General features: G+C 45.2%; 1 protein-coding gene across 2 annotated transcripts in view; it reads left to right on the forward strand.

The window, feature by feature from the left end:
* The window catches only part of rnf144ab (ring finger protein 144ab), a 28882-nt gene extending 14684 nt beyond the window's left edge, over window positions 1–14198 (forward strand). For both annotated transcript variants that reach the window (XM_023824883.2, XM_023824884.2), the window contains exons 2-8: window positions 6639–6794; window positions 7604–7708; window positions 7830–7890; window positions 8866–9070; window positions 9823–9970; window positions 10401–10490; window positions 11469–14198. In XM_023824883.2, coding sequence (XP_023680651.2) covers window positions 6660–6794; window positions 7604–7708; window positions 7830–7890; window positions 8866–9070; window positions 9823–9970; window positions 10401–10490; window positions 11469–11600 — 876 coding nt within the window. In that variant the 5' untranslated portion in view covers window positions 6639–6659 and the 3' untranslated portion in view covers window positions 11601–14198. The remainder of the gene's footprint in view (window positions 1–6638; window positions 6795–7603; window positions 7709–7829; window positions 7891–8865; window positions 9071–9822; window positions 9971–10400; window positions 10491–11468) is intronic.
* The last annotated feature ends 1263 nt before the right edge of the window (window positions 14199–15461 follow it).

Raw genomic sequence — 15461 nt, forward strand, 5'->3', positions numbered from 1 at the left:
TTTTTCTCTTTGTCTCAGTCTGACGCGTGTATATTTCTTACATGAATAATGGGTAATAAAACGGACAGCGTCCGTTGCAAAATATAGTACAATCGTTTCAAACACTTTTCAAATTACAGTACTGTACAAATTAAATGACTGAACTGTGTATAATTAAAATACGCTATATAATACATTATAATACTGTACCTAAATATTAAATTTTATTTATACAGCGTATTTTCACAACATTGTTTGAAAGCGTTCGCTGCAGCATCTCCGTGAGCCGGTTTGCTAAAAACAGCCGATATTCCCATTTAGTAGAGAGAGACACGAGGAAAACAAACAAGCATGCAAATGAAAATTATCGCGGCCAGAAAAATTATCGACCTCATTTTAATTATCGTGCAATTAATTATTCATGAGCATTTTCTGCCACTGTCACCCTGTTTTGCAGTAGAGGTTACTGAAACGGAACTGCAGGGAATCTGTCAGCAGTGCTTAAGGCTAGCTACTGACAGGGAGGGTGTTTATGCGGGGTCATGTTCATTTTGTCTGTGACATGATTCCATCCATCTATCTTCCGGTTGCTTATCCTGGCTGGGGTTGTCTGATGTGAAATTTTTCTTTGTTACTTAATTATTCCCATACAGAATCCATGAGCTTGTGTACGGCTTTAGAGTAATACAGCTAGACAGTATGATTAGCATTTTTAGATGGCTATCTAGCTTGCCATGCAGTTTGGAGGGCTTCAGCATATTGAGTATTGTCCACCAGGTGGACAGATTAAACAAGTTCTCGTCTGATCTATTTTGGTTTAATTTGAGGTGCACTGATCCGATATTCGGGATTGACACCAATCCATACCTATTAGACAGATCCGGTATCGGCCATATGTGACCGATCCATGTCCGATACTTTAGTTTTTGACAGGCTGTAAAAAGCTCCTATTTCTTGTTAAATCGATTCATAGCGTCAATCGCCCTTAAGCCATTTCCCATTTTAGATGCATTTTTGTGGCATTCAGGCTGAACGCTAACACTGCCACTCAGTTTTTTTGCCACTCAGTGGGTGTGAGCACAGTGACTTCCGCCTGCTGTGACATCATGCGCATACCCTTCGCAGTACAGGGAGCGTAACAACGTCAAAAAAGAGGGTGACGATAGCAAATGCGGACTTGCATGTTTGTAAAAAAAACTAACAACCATGTCTGAAATCTGGAAGCATTTTACACTTGAAACAACAACTAGTAGCACAGCGATTTGCAATATTTGTAAAAACAAAATTTTGTGAGGTGGATGTAGCATTTGGTGGAAAATCCCACTAAACAAACCGCATGCAATACTGCATATGAAAAAAGAAATGGATGGTTTGCGAGTCACTAGCTTTGGCTGTGTTGCGCATTCGCTGCAGCTTGTGATACAGGGGGGCTGCTATTGCAACGAAGCACAAGTGATGCTGTTGCCAGTGAGAGAGAAATTGCGGGGCATTTTTAGCGTTTGACACTTGCATATCCTCCTTTGGAAGATATTGCAAATGAACTGCAAATGCTTTAAAAATGCTTAAAACAAGATGTACAAACAAAGTGGAACAGAATGTTATGTAAGTTTCTAGTAGCCAAATTAAGTGTTTTTATCATACATTTTTTCATGTATATTTCATTTTTTTCATGTAGTTTAAAAAGAGATCTGGTGTTGGATCGGTACTCATATCGACCGATACCCTCTGTTAAGATATCAGGATCATAATGGCAGTGAGGAAGTGAGATCGGTGCACCTCAATTTTTAATGCGACTGAAACTGCAGAGTGGGTTGGAAACGACACCATTGCGCAAAGATCCAGTTCTTATGGCGGGCTGATCGCTGACTCTAAAATTCAATTATTATTGGATCCGTTGAGTTTCTTCTCTGGAGATTTCTCTGACCAACAACAAGTTAGGAGTGTAATGGCATCGTCTCTTCTCTGGTCACGTCACCCCACTCTACCTAGGTAATTAGCAGTGCCGATACTCTAATTTGTGTCATCATCTGGCGTGCAGAGGCCCAACGTTTTCCTCTCATTTCCATGGCGATCTGCCCATTTCCGAGGCAACGTGTGAGGACAGCTCGTTAAACTGTAATTGTTTCTGGGCCGCATTCCACTCCTTGTCCTTGTATAATATTTAGTTTCCCTTTGTTGGCGTTGAGTGTAGTGATTTGAGGTCCCTTATTGGCACAGTGAATGCAGATGTTCACAGGTTCCTCTGTCTCCTCATTAGTCTCATCGACTGGGATGATGAACCTTATGGCGTAACCAGCCAATGAAGGCTTTCAGGAGGTTGAATCATGTTCTGCTTCTACTGGCCAGCTGGTCCTTTCCATGTGTCGTATCTCATTTTTATCAACCATATTATAACCTCAGATGTTCAGCGTCTCATCATTCATTTGTACAGTATTGTGCAAAAAATCTTAGGCAGTCAAAGAAAATGATGTTGCTGTAAAATTATGATAATATGCTGTGAAACTGGCTTCTTAGCCATTTCAAAACCTCTTAAAGTCACCCCAGTATTTCCAGGAACCATCCAATAGGCTCATGTGTTTGGTGACGCGATCACTAGCACATATCATATAGCCAATCAATACGTCATTGACTGAATTAATTAAAACTAATTAATCTATTGAGCTTGTGGTAAAATTTCAAATGAAATTGCCCTGTGCCCCTGAGGCGACGTTTATAATCAATACAAATCTATGAAAATTACCGACTATGTATATGAAATGACTTTGGACTGCTTTTTAACACCTTGTGTTCTTTCTGTTGGGTTTCATTGTTTTTCAGGAAAATTGCACACTTCTGCCATTTCCAGCCATTTGCATGAGTACATTGGAACGCTTCTTTTTGCGTATACATCCGTCTTGCCTTTGACACACAGTTGAGAATGAAGCTTGGGGTCTAAGCTCAGGATCAGCCATTTAAACTGCACCCCTAGAGAACTGGGGGGGGTCTGAGTTCCCCCCAAGCTTTCATTAATCTGTTTCATGGAGCTTGGTGCTCCAGAGGTTTGCTTGTCCTACTGGACAAACTGCTTGTGTATTGACAGGCTTTCATTGCGAAGTGAGAATTAACCTCTGTGATAACAGCCTGAACCTGGGTATCCCTGACGAGATCCAGTACAGCAGCAGCCGCATTACCTGCTTCTGAAATCAGCCTGATCACATAAGAGGCTGAACCCGAAAATAAATATGCTAAAGTGGGCCATCAGAGCGCTCTGCTGGGCTCCTGCCAAATCCGACCCCCCCGAGCGTGGGAACTGCCATCAGTGTGTCCCGCTCTCCATGCTGGCCGTCATGGTTCGCTATTAATTTCTGCTAACCCAGATTCGGGGTAAACCGAGCTGCCCTGCTCATGTGGTGTGACACATTACACAGGAGTCGCGCTGTCACGTTGGAGTAACGTCTCGGTTAATATCATCCTGCGGGGGTGTCTGCCTGGGACAGATGTGACAAGTGACACTGCATGGAGGAATGGCACTTTTGGCGATGGAGGGGGCAGGGAGGATTGTGTTATACAATCAGTAGAGAGAATTCGTCTCTTCACATCTTTATATATGCGCACATGTGCGCACACACACAGGAATAATATACTCTATATATAATCTGTATACACTAGGGATGTGCATCGCTTAGATGATGTGATATACGTCTTGGCACATTGCCAATGACCTGATACATTATAGATGCATATGAAGCAACTACTATTGCGATGTGATACAGTACAATTCACCGTTATCGCAATGCAGTCTGATTTGACATGACACGATGCGATGCATCGCTGAACATGTCTCCAACCCACGTGAGACATGGCTGTAACCACGGTCGCAGTCTGACTTCAGGTATTCTGACCCGATGAGGAGTTCGATATAACTGGATAATGGGAGATGGGTGATGGTGAATAGAGTATCCAGGTGAATATGTCTTAAACAACAAAATAAAACTAAAGACTTGCTTGTAGGCCTGAATTACGGTGGCCCCTAGAGACAAAACATAAACAAAAGAAAAGGCAGAAACAAAATGAAATTGCGTTGCAAATTAAAAAACACAAACAAAAGAAAAAGCTGAAACAAAATGAAATTGCGTTGCAAATTAAAAAACACAAACAAAAGAAAAAGCTGAAACAAAATGAAAATGCGCTGCAAGCATAATGACCCCGGAAACATTAACACCAGTTGCGTAGCAATATTAATAAGGCAAAGTTATTGAACTCATTTTTTCTACATTAATAAATCGGATTTCACCACTGCAAATATGATGAAGATGTATCCCAAGTTGAATCTCAAATTGTGTCCGGGGCAGTTGCATTGTGAACATTTACACCATGCACCGTTCCTGTCAAGGGTGCCACTATATGTTAGGTAAGTGAACAGTCAGTTTTTGGAGTTGTGTTGGAAGCAGGAAAAATAGACAAGCTTAGGGATCTGAACGATATTGACAAAGGTCAAATTGTGATAGCTAGACGACTGGGTCAGAGCATCTCCAAAACAGCAGGTATTTTGTGGTGCTTTTATTATGCAGTCTTCAGTACCAACCAAAAGTGGTCCAAGGAAGGTCAACTGGTGACCCAGCAACAGGCTCAGTGATACACGTGGGGAGAAGACCAGCCCATCTGGTCTGATCCCACAGGAGAGCTACTGTAGCACAAATTATTGAAAAAGTTCATGTCATAAGGCCATTCCAGTGTAACCGATGGATACTTCACTATCCCACAAGGCCACTCCAGTGTAACCGATGGATACTTCACTATCCCACAAGGCCACTCCATTGGTTATACATTTTGAAATTCAGCAGAATGTAGTACCTCATCCGGGTACCATTCGCCTACTGTCACTTTCATAGTGAGGACTGGGACGTACTGCTCACTGTATGTACTACAGTACATTTCCCCTACTACATAGCAAACAAGTATGCAATTTCAGATGCACCCTTTGTATCTTGTTGACACTGACAATTCTGTTTAAAACATTAAACTGTTCTTTGATGGCTGTGTAAGGAAGTTTTTATTTGTGGTGTTAAGGGTTTCTCATTACGTTGTTTCAGGTTCATTTTATGAAGACGTTTCTGAGGAAATGTTTTACGCTCCTGAAGTAATGGGTTTTTGGAGATTCATTTTGTTGCTCTCCAGTAAGAAATGTGTATCTCTGTAGGGCAGTGTGGTAGATTCCAAAGATTGGTTGTCTTTACTAAATCACACTCAGTATACTTCACCCTGTACACTGAGATGGCATCATGAATTGAACAGGATAAGTAGATGGATGAATGGAGCGTGTTGTTACTTTAAAAACACCATCTCCTTTGCCTCAAACTCCCCTTCTACCACTAGATAGGGCTCTGTCTGGGGAAGTCCCTTTTTCCCTCCAAATTTCACACACCGTAGTAAATCGTTGTGAGATTTAACACACTAAGAGAAACCATGGTTACTATTGTGGTTCTGTTGACCCCCTACTCTACTGCAGGACCTTGTAAAGAAGCTTTGTTTTCATTCCTGATGTTCCAGTGTGCAGTAAACAGTTCTCAATTACTACAGCACCAGTGGCACTTGTGCTGCTGCAGCTACATTTAAATCCCCCCCCCCAATTACGAACAAGCAGTCGTATTCATCTCTGGCATTAAAGATGCCCTGTGTGTCTGTTGTAAAAGTTTAGAGAAGCTCATACTCTCCCCTTCCACTTATTTATGTAAAATGTTGTAATGAATATGTTGGCTGTGGTCTCATTGGCCACCACATTTAGTGCATCCACTAATCAGTCCATCTGCTTTTTGGTGGCCCCCCACCATCTCAGTTTGCCATGCTTGACTGTAAAGTGTCGAGTGAGTTGCTGCCTTGCTCGTGTATTTCCATATCTTACACGATGCCGGGCGGCTCCTGACTCATTGAATCGTCTCCCCTGCCCCATGTCACCCACCCGGACCTCCTCTTAAGTGAATCAGTGTCTCTAATTTGCCCATAACTATAACTGTGTGTGGGCCCTGTGATGGACTGGCGTCCCAGTCTGTTACCTCAGCCTTGCGATCTGTGCTGCCTCCTCTGACCCCGACCAGGATAAGTGGGTGGAAGATTAATAGTAGCGTTGGTGGTTTTTAATAATTTCAGATAGAGTGGAATCTTATGACAAATAGTATGTAGAAATATTCAAGGCACATTTTTGAGACTGAATGTAATGATGCTTCACCTTCTCACTCAGGGGTTAAGCTGCAGTAATTGCTATAAAAGCCAGCACTGCTCCCCGCCCCCCCCCCCCCCCCAATCTTTTCCTGTGAGAAGCAAACATTCATAAAGGGTTCCATCCTTTTGGAATGAATCACAGCTTGCCTGGCAGTTACTCCTGAGCTGTGGAACTTTATCAGACCAAAGGTGCCACCTTCAGGTCCTTCCTTCATAGCTGCTCACTCATTTGCCCTTCGCTTAGTGACACCAGTACGGCCGGAGAAGACTAACGAGCGTCCGACCGGCTGCCTTGCGACCGCATTTCATCAATTATGTGAAGATAAAATGTGTTTCAGGGTGTCTCATTGTCCTGGTAGCAGTAAAACACGGCCTCGAGTCGGGCGGTGCTCGGAATACTCTCTCTGTTAATGAGCGACGTGGCATCGGCAGACCTGTGCCTGACGTGGATGGTCTTCCAGGACTCAACGCCGCTCAGCGCCATGACCCCCGCCAGGTACCGGCCCAATTGGGAGCTGTCCCTGGACCCGCTGGTGACCTGCAAGCTGTGCCTTGGAGAGTTTCCCATGGAGCAGATGACCGCCATCAGCCAGTGCCAGTGTGTGTTCTGCACCCCGGTAAGTGGTCCTGTGGTAATGGGTGACCCAGCAAGAGCATCTCATAGAGGGCGTTTTGTTCACGTGTGGCTGTCATAAACAGAGAAACGTTGACTACCGATATTTATACAGCAAAAAGCATGGATCAGCAGCCTAACCCATTACAGTGTTTTATTTTTATCTCTGTGGACAGTTCTCTCCAAATGCACAAAACGTGTTATAACTAAAGCTATAAGATGCATGGGTGGAGTTTAGCCCACCCCCAGTCATTTGAATTGATAGGTATTGTGCACGGAGTTAGCTATTTTTGTTAGTTGTTTGAATGCAGTTGATTACCGTCAAGTAAACAACTGCATTATGTGCGCATCATATATGTGCATTAACACACAAGGTAAGATGCGTAAACATCACATTCCCCCTATGATCGCACCTCTGTACACTGTCCTTTCCCATCTCTCTGTCACCTTCGTAATCACTTACCCTCCTCTGCAGTCACAGGATTCACTGTCTTTGTGTTTTACATTTCCCCGTTGGAAGTGTACATGAGCAAATTGCACAGTGGAGACTGTGGTCCTTGAATTTCAATTGGTTGATCATCTTAGCGGGTAGTTCTGCAGCTTGTTCCCACAAGGGTTTGCTGTCTAGTGGTCTCCACCCCAGAAGCATGCAGGAAATGCTCATCCTTCCATATGAATGGCGGTGCACTATAGCTGATGTTCAGTTCAAACTTTCATTTCTTATTTGAATAAGTAGATCATTCTGTGTGGGAATTCGCTTCACTTGGGACACACAGTGTGACAGTTTGTATTATTGTTTCTGTGTCCCTGTAGTGCCTAAAACAGTATGTGGAACTTTTGATCAAAGAAGGCCTTGAAACTGCCATTAGCTGTCCAGATTCTGCTTGTCCAAAACGAGGACATCTTCTGGAAAATGAGGTATTACTATTAATTATTATTATCATTATCTATTTATTAGATAAGGCTATGTTTCAATGTCAGTGTTCCTGCCTGCTGCATTGCCTGTGTTTTTTCTGACATGCTCTCTCTTGCCTTGCAGATCGAATGCATGGTTCCTGGTGAGACTATGCAGCAGTTCAGGAAACTGCAGTTTGAGAGGGGTAGGTATGTTTCTGTGGCGACCCCTTTGTCTCCAGGTCCTGTCCGGGTCGTGACCTCTTTAGACACCCTGGGTGGCCCCCGGCCCACTCGTCCCGTGTCGCTTTCCTGCTTGGGGCTGCGCCTCCATGCCTCCTAACCTCATGTGTAATGGAGGCCTTCAGTCCAAACCTGCCCCCTAACCTTTCAAGGAATATGATTCAGAATTACCCAAAATGCACTGTCGTCCCTCTTGCAACCTAAGCATGTTGACGCTACATACATACATGCATGCATGCATACATACATGCATGCATGCATACATACATGCATGCATGCATGCATACATACATGCATACATACATACATACATGCATACATACATACATACATACATACATACATACATACATACATACAGCGCCCTCTTCGGCTAGCAGAGCCTCATGCAGCAAAAAAATGTGCTTATTAATGACAAGGTGATATTGTCCCGGCTTGACCTGTTTTACAGGAGAAATTCTAAGTGATTTCAGCCATATTCTTCATTTCAGGTTTCGGAATGCCTCCGTGTCTTGCAAATGATACACAGATTATATGATTATCAAGCAGGTGTTTACTCAGGAAGTAAAACGCCACCTGTTATCATAGTGTATGTCAACAATACAGTGGTTTGTCGTCTGTGAAAACATAAAGTAATGGCTTAATGGTGTTTTAAAGGGGATTGGGTGTATTCTTCATAATCCTCAGTGTGATTTTAGAACAATGCCAGTCGTAAAACTCACTGACGGGAGATGCTTGGTGCTGCTAGTGCAGGTCGGGTAGCTTTGCCTCTCTGTAGCAGGGACCATGCAACTATTACCAGTTACAGAGTATATAGTTTCCCCTTTTTGGATGAGCACAGTGTACAAATTCGTTTTCTGGTACAAGATGTTCACTGAATTGCAGTCTTGCCAGTTTAGTGCCAATGAGTAACGTCCATTTTTTTTTTGGTGTTCCAGAGGTTCTGCTAGACCCGTGCCGGACCTGGTGCCCGTCGTCATCCTGCCAGGCGGTGTGCCACCTCATAGAGGCCCCTGGGGCACAATCCGTCCGCTGCTCTACCTGCAGCCTGGAGTTCTGCTCCGCGTGCCGCACAACCTGGCATCCGGGGCAGGTGTGCAAGGAGAACCTGCCAGTCAGCGCCTTACTGCCCGGGGACACCAGGTGGGGGCGCCCTCGTCGCTGCTCTGAAGTGACAGACCGGACCCTGAGCAGGCAACATGCTTAGTGTCAGAGTGCTTTTCTTAATGTCACCTGAAAATGTTGGAAGTTGATACAGTATCAGTCTTGCGTCGTCTTCTGACATCTGCAAAGGTCAAAGTGCAAAGCTGCCAATTAACGATTCCAGCTCTGGGCCTTAATCCGCATTATCGGGCCGTCTAAAGTATGAGGATCACCTTAACCTTCACACCACAGTACAGAGATCTGTTGGCATTCCCTGGGCTGTCCTCTCGTTCTACGCATACTCTCGCTGGCCTGCACACATGTAAGGAAGGTGACCGGCCTCTAGGTGGCAGTAAGCTACACTCAGACATATGATGGTGCCCCAGTCTTCACTCATCGGGGAATGTTATGTTCCTGTTGGGGCACATTCCTTCAGAAAGTACGGTTTTGTTTGGGCGGCTGGGGACCCGTGACATGACCCTCCCCCCAGGAATGATCCTGGGGTAAAGGTGTTTTATGTCTGCTGCACTTATTCAACCCTCAAATACTGCCTTATATAGCTATCATCCTGAAAACTGCACAGAGTCATCGTTAGTATCCCAGTTAATTTCCCTGTGTTTCTGTGTCTGTGTCACCCTCCTGGCTTCCTGAGTGACTCATGTTCTGTAATGATTGATGCCAACTGACAGCACCTTGCTAAATGATAATTTAGGGAAATCAGTTTGCAAATGACCCCCCCCCCCCCCCCACAGCAATCCCTTTTACAAGACTGAGGAGGACACGCCCATCAAGCGCTGCCCCAGGTGCAAGGTGTATATCGAGCGCGACGAGGGCTGCGCCCAAATGATGTGCAAGAACTGCAAGCACGCCTTCTGCTGGTACTGTCTGGAATCGCTGGATGTGAGTGGCCACATCTCTGCTGACTGGCTGGCTAGGGCCATGTGACGTTCTCTCTCAGCCCACGGAGAGAAGACCCTTCCGTCTGTAACCTACTTACTGCATCACATGACTAGCAATGTTGGTGTGGAGATTAAGCCAACCGTCTGAAGTACTATGGCTCAGTGGGTTGGGATGCTGTACTTGTGATCAGAAGGTCGCTAGTTTAAATCCCCTGGTCAGCAGTATGATCTCACCATTTGGCCTTTAAGCAAGGCCCTTAACCCCAACTGCTCCAGGGACATTTTGACCCCGATTCCTCAAAAATGTGCGTCACTTTGGCTAAAACCATCTGCCGAATACATGTAGACTGTGCCTTGTGGGTGTTGGGTCTGTTCACATCCTCCCCCCGCACGACCGCCCAGAGACTGACATGGTGCTTTTCTCGCTGCAGGATGACTTCCTCCTTATACACTACGACAAGGGGCCGTGTCGTAACAAGCTGGGCCATTCCCGCGCCTCGGTCATCTGGCACCGAACGCAGGTGGGTTGGGGGACGCCCCCAGAACAGCGCCCTCTGTCTGTGTGCCAAAGGGCTGATTGCCTGGCTCTCCTCCTCTCGCTCCTCCTCGCCCTGGGACGGTGACGAGGCCTGCCTCCCGCTGGGTCGGCCTGCTGCCCCGTTTGCCCTGGCTCGACCCTGCACTCTCTGTCCCACACCGTTCCTGTCTGGGGCGTGTTTTCTCATAAGGCACGGGGCCCCAGTCATGGCTTAAGAGGGTGGCCTTCCTGTCATTCTGGGTTCTCGCCTCAGCAGTTTTGCTTCCTGTGGAAACCCACGTCTAATCAAACACAGAGATGGCCTCACCTCTGGAGATTAAACAAGCAGTAGATAAGCAAAAACCATTTCAGTATTTCACATCATTTGGATCTGTAGCAGTCATGTGACTCAGGGACGTGTCTATGATTGGTGGCCCTCTGGCCTTATTGATGACAGAAGCACAGATAACATTTTTGTAAAGTTTTCTGAGTCACTGCTGCCCCCTACTGGAAGTCTCTGTGCTCTGACACAGTGCTATCTGTGCAATACGCTTGAGCCGGTTTTTCTGACACACATGTACACGCTTGCATTTTTGCGTTTGTGTTTTCATTATGGTGACACTCCAGCCCTCAAAGGAGAACACCGCATGCTGTTCCCGTCACCGGCCACGCAGTCTGTTGCTGGAGTTTTTCTGCAGCAAGCCTCTCGGGGCCTGTGCGGGTATAGAGTGGTGCAGAGGGAGGCACGCTGCAGGTGTGAGCCCTGTGCGTCATTCGGGGCGGGGCTCTGCCCAGGTCACCTGGAGACGGAGCTCAGCAGAGACACTGGCAGACCCTCAGTCCTATGCTAATAACTAATGACTTGTTCTCTCTCTCTCTCTCTCTCTCGCTCTCTCTCTGCCCCCCCCCCCACTCTGCCTTCTCTCCCTCCTTTCCCCCCCACTCTGCTTTCCCTCTCTCTCTGCCCCCCACCCCCTCCCAGGTAATAGGCATTTTCGCTGGCTTCGGCCTGCTTCTCCTGATCGCATCACCCTTCCTCCTCCTCGCCACACCCTTCGTCCTCTGCTGCAAATGCAAGTGCAGCAAGGGCGACGACGACCCACTGCCCACCTAGGGCCACGCCCGGGGGGGTCCCGTCGCGCGGCTTCTCCTGCCGCCTTTTCCATTTCCTCCTACCAGCACTCTGTTTGGCAGGAGGCCCGGCATGATCCAAGCCAGGTTTTTTTTTTTTTAATCCGCCCCTCCCCTGTTATGCTGTTGGTGGGCGTGGCTAAGGAGGGTTGTGTTTGAAAGGGGCGGAGCTGCTCTGTGTCCATGGCAAAGGTCTGTGACAGCAGTGAGATGCAGGAAAGTGTGAACTGGCTCCCTGGCGCTTGGTTCTGGTGTGTTACCATGGTTCCGGTGTATTACCATTGGCCACCTGAGCTGTAAAAGTGTGGTTCTCACTGTGCTCTAGTGGTAAATACAAGCCTGCAGTGACACTGGGACTCCTGAGCGTGACTCCATCTACACTGGAGCCCAAGGACGAGTTGGAGAGTAAACCTTATCTGCACTATGTAAAGAGGAACGGATTTACTGTTTTTTTTTTGTTTTTTTTTTCCCTCTTATTTTTCTTCTCTCACTTCGAAGTAGTTTTTGCCATGTTTAGTTGTTGTTCACTGTACAGAGGATAAGTGCATTTTTTGCATTAAGGTGATTTCTCCAAGTACATGCTTTCATTCTGGTGTCAAACTTTATAAATCGTAAGTTCTTAAAACTTGAAATAAATTCATTTTCACCTTTGAAAGCACTTTTTCTAGTAGTCTAGGTACAAAGTCTGGTCGTCCTTAAAGACCCAGTTTATACCATATACATACTCATTCTGCTCAATATTCAATTTTTCTGTTGCTTTAGGGTGTACTACAAAGCAAGTTTTACATGCCCGGAGTTAACTCAACAAATCCAGGTTTACTAATCCTGACTGTTATAGTCTGCTTTAAATGGTACTATGATGGTACTTATTGGTCAGTTGACTCTGAGTTTCTTAATCGGAGTGTGCGCATTCACACAAAAGGGGTGATGTTGGCATTGCAGACTAAGCATGCTAACTAAGAGCCACCGTTTCATAGGTAGTGAATACCCCCCCCCCCCCCCCTTCCCCTGCTCGGCAATATTTTTTCGTTAGCAGCCCAACCTGGTATAACTTGGTGTCTGACTGAAAAGGCATTCAGTAGTATCGGCCATCCCTATTATTTCATGAAAGGGCAGCTCTTGTTAGGCTATGTTTTATTTTTTTGTAGAAAAGGCGGTTTGCGTCTGTTTTTGCCGAAAGGGCGAGACTTACGCCTCTTTTAAACTGAAAGTCGCACTTAAATCTGCTAAACCCGCTTTGTAGTACACCTCTCAAGTTTACTTGCTATGATTATAGGGTTTTATAAATAGACACACTGAAGTATACTTATTTGGTAATTTAACATCGTAGACAGTTGTATTGGTTTCACAGTTTGACAAGAAATGTGATGTTGGCTTCTTTCGTACCGTGAAACACAGGGTCAACAAATTCAGGGAGAGGTGAGTGGTTCTCCTCGGCTCGCTCAGGGTAAACTGGCCATGCAGCTGCCCGTCACAAGCTGTGATGCACATACATAACTGCATCCGTCCTGAAGGTGGGAGGGGCACCAGCACACACAGCACCTGATACATGGCAGCCAGATTTTATTTTCATCCAATCAGCTGATCTGTAGCAGTTAGAACATTTTTTTTCAACCAGTCGACATGGGTGTAGCAAATAAGTATGCGGCAATTAACTTAATGTAGTGTTTTTATTAAGGTCAAATTAGGACTGAATAAGTGCCCAATGATTCTCCTGACATGTTAAGTATGTTTTGGAATATTTTATGTTTTTTTTTTTTTTTTAATGTACCGTTTTTGAGCATGTTCTGCAGCTGTATGCACATGTTGATGTCTCTTCACACCTGTAGCCTGGAGAGAAATATGTAGTTGTAACGTTGACCACACCTTTTTTTTTTTTTGTAAATCTGCAAAGCATTCTGCAGGGTACATGTGAACTTAACTAACGTTGACCGAAGGTTGTATATCTTGCCTCATTTTCCCACTTTCAACCCTGAAATTCAGTATCCAATCATCTATCCATCCCAGGCATTATAGAACACAATGTTGGGGTTCACCCTGGTCAGGATGCCAGTCCATTCGACACACAGACACACTCATATACTTTGAACAATTTATTGATGCCTAACTGTGCACATGTGTGCGGATATACACACACACACACACACACACACACACACACACACACACACACACACACACACACACAGGGAAATGCTACCCACAAAAAAAAAAACAAATTCTCCTGTATCTATGTCATGTTGAGACTCACCATGTCCTACTCATGCTTTAGATGGGCGATCCTGCAAGGTTCCCATGGTAACACTAGGATGATGCTCTTGTGGTCGTCCTGAGCTTTGGCTGGGCTCTGAACTTGGGGGGGGGGGGGGGAGCAGCTGGTACTGATGAGCGAGCAGCCATTGTTATGCTGTGATACTTATGCCATCCGATTCACCACCATGGGCTCTCTCGTTGTCATTATGTACAGATCCTGTAATACTGCTCATTTAGATGTAAGAAAAGGTCATTGTATGCGAGCAGAACTGTTTGCCGAATCACTCCATTTATATTTTATTTTTATTAAAGCAGTACTTATCCCTTTGCTTTGGGTTCTCTTTTAGATCTCTGTTGATGTAGATTCATTATTTGTCACATGTAGTTATAGCTGCTACAACATACAGTGAAATGCTTTTTCTGGCAAAAAGTACCCCGGCTGTGCTATACATACGGAAGGAATAAGTACTAACATCACAGGACGATAAAGTGCATATAGTATATATAACATAGCGTTGCACTGTGAAAGTATAAATATAAAGTATAAATTGCACAGTATACAGATTGCACTGTGAAGATATAAATCTCACTGTAGGTGTGCCATAAAGTGCATATATGCAAATATTTTATAAGTTATGGAAATGTATAGTAGGAGACTGTGTGTGTGCATGTGCGAGCGGGTTTACCTATCCTTATGGGGACATAATGTCCCCATAACGTGATAAATATCCGTTTTTTTCCCTTATGGGGACCGGTTTCCTGGTCCCCATAAGGGAAAACTATATTGTATAAAAGTCGGTGACTATGAAAAAACTAAAAATGCAAAAACTCTTGTATTTTGTTCGGTTACTTATGGTTATGGTTAGGGCTGGGTAGGGGTTAAGGTTGTCATAGTTACTGTAGCGTTAGCATTTTTCCCATTGAAATGAATGAGCGGTCCCCATAAGGATATGTATACCCTGTGTGTGTGTGTCCGTCCGTCTGTTATGTGCTGTGGTTCAGGAGTCTCACTGCTTGTGGGTAAAAACTCTTAATCAGTTCAGTTCTTGACTTCAGGCTGCAGAGGCGTTTCCCTGACCTCAGTGGCCTGAACAGTTTGTGGGCGGGATGGCTGGAGTCCCTAGTGATCCTGGTCGCCCAGGAACTGCACCTTTCAGCATAGATGTCCTGCAGGGCTGGTAGAGAGGTTCTGCCATAAATGTACATCCTATACACCCTGCTTCTGTATCATGTTACAGGTACCAGTGTTCATGGTTTCTACTTTTTAAAAACTGTAAAACACAGCATGTGAACCTGTGCATCAGTGCATACGAGGTGTGCTGCCAGCAGAAGACCTCCCCCACAGAAGACCTCCCCCCCAGAAGAGACATCCAGAACTTTGTAGAACCACCAGTCCAACAATAAAAGTAAAAGTGCATGTTTATCCAGTGTTAAAGGTACTACACAGTGAACAAGACGCATGAGCAGAAATAAAACCCCATACTGTACATACCTCACATGTCCTGAAATACAGCTATAGATCTGCAGGCCATTTTTCCTTTTCAAACAGTTTCCTGGCTCAACTAGTGTTTAGCAGTTTGGACACTTCTGC

This window comes from Paramormyrops kingsleyae, chromosome 19 (genome assembly GCF_048594095.1).
Source record: "Paramormyrops kingsleyae isolate MSU_618 chromosome 19, PKINGS_0.4, whole genome shotgun sequence".
Taxonomy (NCBI): domain Eukaryota; kingdom Metazoa; phylum Chordata; class Actinopteri; order Osteoglossiformes; family Mormyridae; genus Paramormyrops; species Paramormyrops kingsleyae.